Below are 10172 nucleotides of genomic sequence, written 5' to 3'. Positions count from 1 at the left end.
CATGTCTTGTCATGCTGCAGCCCTGGCAGGGTTAAACATGGCATTGGGAGGCCTCAAGGACGATGCTGTATGTTCTGCCTAGCAACAGTCCCCAAAGTGACGCAACTGGAGCCCTACCCGTCATACTGCACACAGCAGTGGGGTTCAGGGAAGGCCACAGTCGAAGTCTGTTGCCAAGGTGGGGAAAAATGTGGCTCTGGAGACATAGGAGGCTCAGTTACATAATGTTGAGAACCTGTTGAGAAGCAGGGTGAGGACAGACGTGTACAACGGCATCTGTGGGTCTCTCCTGCTATTACAATGCCCTTCTCCTCTCACTGAATGACCCCAGTCCTCCTCCAGACACTTTCACATGGGGTATGCAGCCCCTATCCTCCCACCCCTTGTTGTGCAGTGTTTCACAGGACAAAAGCATGAACACACAACTCAGCAATTAGTGTTCTAGAAATATGGCCAAGCCATCCTTCCATGGTGCGGTGAAAGAGGCAGCCATACCCTGCAGGATGCATTTCTGCCAGCAAGGCTGCCATCTCTCTGCACTGTCAGGCCCCTATGCTCCCCACTAACACCTCACCCCACTCACTTGCCTCCACCCTCTGTAGTTTGCTTCTCTGTCCCAGCAGGTCAACATCACAGGTATCTTGTGCATACCTCTTCAGCTCCCTCTTTCTTGTGTACCTTGAGCAGTTGATTTTTATCTCTTCCCACTGGAAGGAGAAACTAGTGATAACTTCAGCATTTTTATGGTACTGCCTTTCTCTGGTACCAAGGCTCCCAGAGTCCCATTTCTGTGAGCAGAGGTGAAGCCATTAAGACCAAGCAATTCGGCTTCCAGACTGAGCTGCAGACACAAAGTGGGACTGACAAACAGCTGCTTGAGGAGAGCACAGGCTCAAGCATTGCTGCACTGACAAACCTGTCTCTGTCAGACTGCAGGTAGGTCATACACAAGGACAGTTTTGCCAATTCAGGGTGCACTGGGAGGTGCAGGGACAGACAGCCAACTAGTACTCTGCATAAAAATTTGTTACCAGGGTCGGTAACAAATCACTTCACTTGTTACCTACCCCCCAAAAAAAATTTTTTTGCTTTAATTTCCAGCAATTTATGTCTACTCCTTTCAGCAGTAGACTGCACTACCCAGCCTCTGACCACTGTGGTGCTGGGAGGGTACAGAGTCCAGCAGGGATAGGAGCCTTTGCTTGCTCAGCCTGGGCACTGAGTCCATAGCCAGCACATTGACAGACACAGAGTGCACTCCAGGTTTGCGGGGAGTTGGAAGCATCAGTGAGCTACAGGCCCAACAGCCACGATGAAAGACTTGCAATTCCTGTTACAGATGCTGAGAAGAATGTTCCACAAAGTGTGAGTGTTACTGGCTCCTGAGTGCAGGCACAGTGAAAAAAACCATCTTGTCCAGACTTGTGTCTGTTTACATCCAGGTAAATATTATCCAGGTAAGTGCATATCCTGTGTTTGACTTACGACTTCAGAGACTTGAGCTGTTGCATGATATGTCATAGCAGCTGTCCTCCAATGGCCTTGCAGCCACTGGGACAGTGCCCAGCTAATGGGGGTGGTGCGGAAAGGGGCACAGTGGCTTTGTGGGGTGAGATGACACTGTGCGGTTATAGTGAGTGCCGTGGGCAGCACCAGCACTTCCTTCTCACAAGAACACAGACAGGCCAGCCTTCTCATGACTGAATTACAGCCCCAGTGATGGAAACCTACCATCTTCTGACTCATCCACTCCTGCAATAACTGTTCATCTCCTTATAAAATGGTGGAGTTGGAGTGTGCGTGAGAAACGTTGAGGGTGCCTAAAATAAATCCCTTTTGCTTCAAGCTAAGCTCTCTGTTTTCTGACCATGCCAACAGCAAACAGAGTGAACAAAATATTTCCCTGCTCTTGACAAGAGGTTTTTACAAGTTTGCAAGTTGTCTAGACACCTCTCTATTAACAAGCTTGCAGCTTTTAAGAGATGCTTGTTATTTGAAATGAGATGTCTGTGATCAATCTTTTTCTCAGAGGTTGTATTTCTAGATATTTCTTTTGCTTTCTTCTGAATCCCCTCCAGCTGATCCACTTGCCCCTGGAAACACAGTGTGCAAGACTGGGGCCAAGCCAGTCTGAAGTGGGGGCAGAAGAATTTCTTCACACGTCCTACATGTGACATTCCTGTTCATACACCCTAGAAATGTTAGTTTTTTCGCAACAGGATGACATTGTGGACTTGAGTTCAGTTTGTCATTCACAGTAACCTCCAGTTCTTTTCTACAGTACTGCTCTATCGTCATCATGCTGCACTCATTGTCCCTGTGATTATTTATTTATGTGGGACAGTCAATAAATCTGGTTGTGGTGTTCAGCAGTGATTGTGCTGCAGCTCCCAGCTGCCTCAAACTGGAGACATACAAGGCAGTTCATTACTTGCTCCTACCACTTTACCCTCCAAGTTCCCAGGGAGGGCACTGAACCAGGTCAGAGCTCTTGGTCCATGGCAAGCCAAACCACAACATTCCCTCCCTTAGCACAGCAATGATACCAGAAGTAGCCAGAAACAAGGAAGCCAAAAATAATAATAATAAATAATTACAAAGAGAAGCCTAAACAGTGGAGAAGATTAATACTGGCATCCTCAACTTCCTATTGCTCTGTTCTGCTGACTGGTATTTGTTGCAGTGAAAACAGGAACCCAGAAGATGATGCTGACCAAGTTCAGCTACAGTACTTTGAGCAGGAGTGAAGTGACACGAAGTATTTTTAAGATTTCTCATTATAGCAACAGAAATTAAATAAGATTGACTCACTTCTGTGGTATCTTAAGCTCGTACTTCACTTTTTAGCAGCAAACACTCTAGTAAAACACTGAACACATCTCCAACAGACCAATACTTCCTGTCTCTGTCTTTGAACAAGTAAATCACAGACAAATCCAAAGAAAGCTTTATCTCAGTTTGTTGGATGACCAGCAGCAACACTCTGCGTAAGAAACACTTATTTCATCCCTTCTTGTGACTCATGACTATTCAGCTTAGTTCTTCATGTCCCTTTCAGCCAAAAGATCTACTAAGAAAAATGGCACTGTGCATGACCCTGAAAGTTCACAAAGGGTTGCTAAAATTTTTAAACCCATCCATCAAGGAGGCCTGCTTTCTGGCACGTCAACATGAGTGATGCAACATATGCTGATAAAAGGTTGTGTGCAACAGCCTCACTGCTGAGCACCTGCACTATCTCCAGACTGCTCGTCCTAAGCTCCCTATGGATTCTCCATTTTCTAACTTTGCACACAATTTCTGTCCCCTCTATCTGACCTGGGCTTTGAAACAATGGTTCTTTTGTTTTCCTTCTCTCTTACCTCAACCTAAGTAAATTCTAAGATGCATTTTCAGATCTCCAGACCTTTGTGGAATCAGGTGAAGTGTTGAGGAGAGTGTTTTCCCACAGTGCTGAGGTGCAGTTTTTTGCCTTTTCACCATATAAGTCTATAGGGTTATTGCTGTTGCTCCTGTAGAGACAGAAGGGTGAAACAGTCTGTTGCCACCGGTCTTGCAGATGGAGGAAATGCATTTCTGCATTTTAGAGACAAATTTGGAATGTGTGCCTCTCAGGGCACATATTCAGGTACTGTGTCTGAGACCTTACAGTGTAACTGTTTTCCTAAAGGTAATGAAAGTATTTCTTTGCAATTTTTTTTGCTGTAAAAGCAAAGAGCTTTTACAGACAGTGTTTGGTCAAACTCTTGAATAAAAGCATTTGCTCTGAATGTGGAGTTTTCTGTATTTTCAAATTGTCCTGCTGTCCTTACTTTTCTCCCTTTCCTGAATCAGCTCTGCCCTTACCAGTCCTGAGAAATGCTGACACTTGTAAATGGGTGAGATCCTGACTTGCCTTCGCTCCAGCCACTGCCAATAACCACAGGAATAATTCATCACCTCCTCTGCTGGAAAGTGATGGCTGCTGTGCTAAGGGGTCTACCAGGATGGGAGGACAGACGGAGGGCAGCAGGACATTATTGTCAGTAAAAAGGTCCCATCACATAGTCTGAAGTGCCCTCCGGCAAAAAGACACAAAAGGGGTCTATTTTGTTCTGTATGGCTAAATAGAAGGTAACATATCTAAAGAAAATTACCTGAACATGGTCTGCCAAGGGCTGAACTGGAACCTCACAGCTGCACTGCAGGACAGATCCCACGGTGTTAGTGACTGTATCTGGAGACACTGGCTCTGTGCTGGGGCAGCTGGAGAAGCAACAAAATGCTGAGCATTGCCAGGACAAGACAGACAGTTGTTCTGCTGATGTAAACTGCCAGTGCACTTGTGTCTTGAGTGCTGCATAGAGGTGCAATCACTGCTTCACAGGATGGGTTTAGGGGAGTTAGGACAGGCCCAGAGAAGCTGGGAGTGGGGTTTGCATAAGGAGCAGAGAGGCACGGATGAAGTTTACAGAGGCACGAGGAGGCAGAAAAACTGAATTAAGAACACTCACCAAAACTCACAGCACAGGAAAAGGCAGAACTTGTACAATTGTGAAAATTTAGTTAGATAAATTTAGTCAGTTTCCAGTGGGTTCTAACAAGCATGTTCTGTGGCAGGTGAGAAACCTCGAGACGTTATCGCCACAAGGGGCTGCGAGGACCGCGGGACCGCGTCCGAGGAAGCGAAGGGGAGCGGGCATACACAGCCAGCAGCTGGTGAATCGTGCGCAGGTGCCGGAAGACCGCGCACCTGCGCCGGGGAGCTGAGCACCTTCAGACGGGGCAGGGCCTAGCCCGGTCGGAGCTTCCACCACTTTAGAGAAGTGCCGGCGGGGCGGAGGCGAGAGGACGAGACGGAGTTCACCGCGCCAGCGGTACCCCGGGGCGGCCCGGCCCGGCCCCCCGGCCCCAGCGCCGGCGGAGCGGGGCCGCGCCGGGCCATGGCGGAGCGGGGCTGCCCCCGTGCCGCGCGGGGGGAACGTGCCGGGGCGGGCAGGCGGTGAGGGCAGCGGCGGGCAGCGGGCGGTGAGGGCAGCGGGCGGGAGGCCGCGAGGGCTCCGGGTCGCCACCGGGGCTGGGCGGACCGGACTGGCGGCGGCGAGGGGCCTGGACGGGTCACTGCCATCCCTGCCATCATCTCTCCTTAGCGCCATACCCGCACCAGAGGCAGAGGGGCCGCGGGGAAGACGCACCGTGCCGGGGTCGCTGGAGCGCCGCCACTGCCTGTACCTGCACACAGGCCGGGGTGAGCGCGGCCGGCGGGAGCCGCTCCCTCTGTCCTGCGGAGCGCAGCGGCTGGCCCGGCTCCCTCCCGGGCGCTCCTCTGCGGCCGCAGACTCACCTCGGCCTCCCCTCCAGCCTTCTGCCAGATGGTGGAGGTCCTGCTCGCCGTCCTGATCCTGGTCTGCAGCTCCGTGTCCTGTGGCTCAGCGGGAGGATACACCGGCCTCCCCGCCCTGGGGGGCATCTACTACTACCAGTACGGCGGGGCCTACAGCGGCTTCGGCGGAGCGGAGGGGGAGCGAGCCCAGCAGCTTGACCAACGTTTCTACCTACTGAAGCTGCCCATTGCAAGGGCAGCGATGGTCGTGGGAGGGTGTCTCCTGGTCTTCCCTTGTGTTCTAATTTTGGTTAGTGTTCTGCAGGTCCCGTGGCACTTCCCAGCATGGCTGCTAATTGAATGCACCTTGTACGTAGTGATTGCAGTTAGCACAGTTCCTGCTCTGTACTATTTCCTCCATTCTCTGCTGAGCGTTTATAATTCATCAGTGTGCAAAGAGAGAGAGCAGCTTTATCAAAGCAAAGGCTATCAGGGCTTCTGGTGCAGCCTGCATGGGGCAGAGATTGCTGCTGGCCTATTGGGCTGCATGGCTGCCATGGCATACCTGCTCAGTGCAGGCCTAGCTGTCAGAGATTACAGGACAGTTCATGAACAGAAACAGAAGCCACTGCAATTATAAGAACTTTCAAATGATTCCTCCACTCCAGTCTTGATTTTTGCCAGTCTTACTGAGATGAAGCAGTATGCTTTCCTTTCTTCTGTAGCCTTAATGCTACAGAACACTCACCAAGCTAGCATAGCTCTAAATATGGTAGAGTCAGGTTATCCCTAACTTGAATTTGCATTATTGAGTTATTAGTGGCTCAAAGCTGATGCAATGGATTGTCTCTGCTTCACAGGCAGCCCTTCCATCCCACTCTCAGGTGTCCTCTTCTCCAGTGAGGCCTTGCTACAAGTACTGCCACTACATGCTTTTGTCAATGAACAGCTTTTTGTAGCTGAAACTGTCTTTACAAAAGGCACGTGAGTCTGCTGACAAAAGAGCTCTTAAAAACAAGTGACTGAGGCCCATGGTTGTGACAATTAAGCATTGCTTCCTTGTAGGTCTCTTGGAATTAACAGACCAGTGTGAACATCACATTTACAAAGCCATGAAAATATCTTGAAAAAAACCTCTCAAACTCAGTCAAACTTGTAATAAAATGCCTTTTCAAACTCCTGGAGAGGGTGCATTTATGTATGAAATGGTCTTTTTATATGACTTGTATACAAGAGTTTTGCTTAACAAGATGTCCTGGATTGGGATAGTCAGACAAAAGCTTTATGAGATCAAATGGGTGATTGAATATAGAAGTATATTGTTTTCAAAATACATTTTCAATGTACAAGTTGGAGAAATGAGATGCTGCTCTTAATTTTTTTTTTTTTTTACAAAAACTTATAGGAAATTTAACTGGGAAAAGTAGCACTAGAATCACCAACTCATGTCTTAAAATAAAATGCCACTTCAGAGCAGTGTCAACTGTGTGCATTGTTCATGGAACCACCGTAGTTTCACAGATGAGTTCTGCCCATATTAAAAAAACTAAACATACTAGAAACATGCTTTGCCTTGGACATACCTCCTCTTTCACTGGCACCAGTGACCAAATATCCTCACAATTACCAAAACCATGGAACTCTAGAGACACTAAAGTAAAACAGATGTCAAGTAGGAACACACTAGCTGCTTTGGGGTTTGTTTGATTTAGTTTGTTTTTAGTTCAAGTTTTTTTTGCCTTTTAACATCAAGTGTCTTAGCACAGGGATTTACGTGGACAGTCCATTGTTGTCCTGTTTCTGTTAACATTTCTGTATTTCCTCTTGTTGCAGCTACTTCTAGAGCTGTACAGTGCTATTGAGAGCAAGTTCACAGGGCAGCATTCCTCTAGCAGGAAACAAAGCTGCCTTAATAATTGGTAAGCCTAATTCTACCCTCACAGTGTTCTGAAAGAAGTTTTTGTACGGAAGGCTGATGAGTGAAGTAGCACACAGAGCTCAGTGAATAACCTGCAGCACAGCTGCTGCTAGACACAGCTACCTTTGACTGGGATATTGCAGAGATTTTTTTTCCAACACAGTAACAGAATCAGAATAAGCTGTTAGATGAAAGTAAAAATCTTTATTGCTAAGTCAGCTGAAAATTCAATGCAAAAATACTCTTCCTCCCTGAACCGCTCTATACATCTGAATAAAGAATCAGTGGACTAGTGTTTTCCAGCAATCTTACGTTATTTGCCTTTCCAAAGCAATACATAGGCCACAGTGCTGAGGGCACATTCATTAGACAACCTACTCCCACACACAATAAAAACAGGGATCCTTATAGGTGCATGCTAGAGTGGGATACAGAAAATACTCTCCTTTTTAAAAACAAAACAAAGCATGAAAAAGGATTATTTAGTAAACAGTTGGTACACTGCAATATTTAACATGCGCCAGATCATATGAATAATTTTAAAAAGGTAACATTTTAAAATGTGAAAAAAGAGGAAAAGTACAGTTGAGTCTTTAGAGAGCAATAGAACAGCAGAACACAAGACCAAAGAGGAGATCTGCCTGAAGCAAGGCCTTCAGCAAGTGACACAAAAGCCACCAGCATCTATCTGGAAGGAGTGCAGAAACCCCACAGGTCCAAAGCCTTAAGTGTGGCTGAAGGTCCTGTGTACTACAGGAAAGATTTCAGACTTCACAGCAGCTTGTCCCCGAGAGAGGGGAATACTTCCTCCTTCTTGGAACAGGATGTTATCCTCCCATCTAACTGAAGATTCCAGTCTGGTATGAACAGTCTGTGATGCTGCCTCCACTGGGGCCTGTTCCTTGTTCTAGGGGCAACTTGGGGGCTATCTCTTACCTTTAACACCTGAGACCCCGCTACCCACCAGTCAATATAACCCTTAGGGGTTCCTTTTACAGAAGCCTTTCTGGACAGGACAGGACAGAGCAGTGCCTTCAGAGTACCTTTCTCAGCAAGCATGCTTATCAGCAGAGCCAGAATTACTGAAAAGATGGACCAGCAACCTCCTTGGCTGTGGCTGCGTGCAGCGTGGGAGGGCTTGCATTGCTCAGCAGGGACAAAATAGCCCGAGGACCTCAAGGTGAGAATCCCTCTCTAACAGCAAGTCTGCAAATGAGTGGGACATTCTCAGTGATGTGGCTATGTGATGATCACATAGTATCTCTGCAAACTCCAAAAACAAAAATTAGGGAAGAAACTGGAGAAGAGAAAGATAACTGGGAAGACACTTTCTGAAGACTGCTATGAGTCCTTCAGTAAACTCGCCCTTTCATACCTGTTCCACCTACAGCAGTGCTCCTTGGGAGCTTGAAATCTAAGGTAGTGTTAATAAATAAAGTAGGGGAGACACACAGGAGGAAGGAAAACAAAAGGTAGTGGAGGGAAGCACTCTGTTCTGAGAGTTGTTCTCACCAGACAGATGAAGATAACCCAGCCACTGTCTGACCAATGTCAGAAAAAAACCCCTTTTCTTTGGATGACAGTGACCTTGAAGCATGTCTCAGCAGTTGGAATCTTGTGTTAGAAAATCCAAGACACTTGCGTGAAAAAAATTACGCCAGTGTCTTTGCTGACTCCCAAAACTGGCCTAGGAAAAAGCAGTACTTTTTGTGATGAACAGGCACTATTTTTAATTCATGAAAAAGATTTTGGATGACTGGAGTAAAAGCATCACAATGCTGTGGCTGAAATGGAAAAGGAAAAGCTTAATCCTTGGAAGAAGCACATGGGAAATATGCAAAAGCTGCTTGAGGACACCAGCACTTGTCTTAGTCAAAAAGAGAAAGACTATTTGGAACAGGTGAAGTCAAGTCAGCCTGTGCTGCCTGGAGTCCGTAATACCAGCTTCACATAAATCTGTGGATTCTGCCTGGAATGTAAGAAAGATAACAAGTCATGTCTTCCATGACAGTTCACACCCATAGAAAATAGGAGCTGGCTGTATTTAAACTCCCTTTCTGCTTCAAAACCAGAGACAGCACTGGAGAAAAAGTTCAAGTAAGAATTCCTTCTGTTCCATTCTTTCACTACCTCTAAGAGGTGCAGTTCAGGAATCTGCATGCTCTATTGCAGATAGATGTGTTTTCCTTATTCCTTCAACACTGAGCTAGGGAGAGCCATTCATTACTAACTCCTTGTGGCAATTCTGCATGCAATACTATTGATTCAGACTGGCAAGGACACACTGGACTTTCCATATCAGTGCAAGAAATTGAGAACTGATTTGCATTCATACATGCTACTCAGAGTGCAGGGCTTGTCAGAGTCTTACTCAGAAATAAGGGTTTCTGCATCAGTCCCATACTGAATGGAGGCTGTTCTACAGCCCTTTCAGGTATCACAAACTGTGAGGCTAGGCACAGATTTTTGGTAAAATTATCACCAGTGACAGAATCAAAAGTTGCAGTTGAAAACATTGGAATGAACTTCTCCTGCATACTTACATGATGATAACATGAAAGAATTTTGGTGTTTAGCATTTGAATCTTTTCTGCTGCTTTTCCTCTGCATAAAGGATTTAAACACTGTTGTTTCTGTGATTTTAAGAATTAGCTTCAACCTCCAGTTCCAAATGAAATAGGCTTTTAAACAACCAAAATTGTGAGAGTTTAAACTTTGCAAAAAGTTGGGTTGTTTCATGATTACACTGCAACTAGCACAAAGTAGATCCTAAAATGTTGCTCCTCATGCATGATAGAAATACCTTTTCTTCCTAGTGATAAGAAATTCAGGGTGCTCTGGAATCTCAGTAAAACTCCATTAGATTTTGTGAAAAGATCTATATTGACAGAATTCCACAAATAGTCTGCACAGTATTTCCTTCTGAGCAAGGCCCAAATTTGATCCAAAAAT

The 10172-nt window shown here is 46.4% G+C and overlaps 2 protein-coding genes across 2 annotated transcripts in view; one reads left to right on the top strand and one right to left on the bottom strand.

The window, feature by feature from the left end:
- The first annotated feature begins 37 nt into the window (after positions 1 to 37).
- MARVELD3 (MARVEL domain containing 3) lies at positions 38 to 6664 on the top strand. The gene is given in 8 exon segments (XM_066557203.1): positions 38 to 67; positions 603 to 636; positions 1371 to 1457; positions 4600 to 4655; positions 4657 to 4740; positions 4743 to 4981; positions 5130 to 5296; positions 5299 to 6664. Coding segments are annotated over 8 exon segments (1341 nt in total). The 3' UTR covers positions 5943 to 6664.
- Positions 6665 to 7404: 740 nt separating this feature from the next.
- The window catches only part of PHLPP2 (PH domain and leucine rich repeat protein phosphatase 2), a 32445-nt gene continuing 29677 nt past the window's right edge, over positions 7405 to 10172 (bottom strand). The window contains exon 20 of the mRNA XM_066557137.1: positions 7405 to 9189. The gene's annotated coding sequence lies outside the window, so the exon portion shown is untranslated. The remainder of the gene's footprint in view (positions 9190 to 10172) is intronic.

This window comes from Molothrus aeneus, chromosome 11 (assembly GCF_037042795.1).
Source record: "Molothrus aeneus isolate 106 chromosome 11, BPBGC_Maene_1.0, whole genome shotgun sequence".
Classification (NCBI taxonomy): Eukaryota; Metazoa; Chordata; class Aves; order Passeriformes; family Icteridae; genus Molothrus; species Molothrus aeneus.
This window is presented reverse-complemented; position numbering and strand designations above follow the sequence as displayed.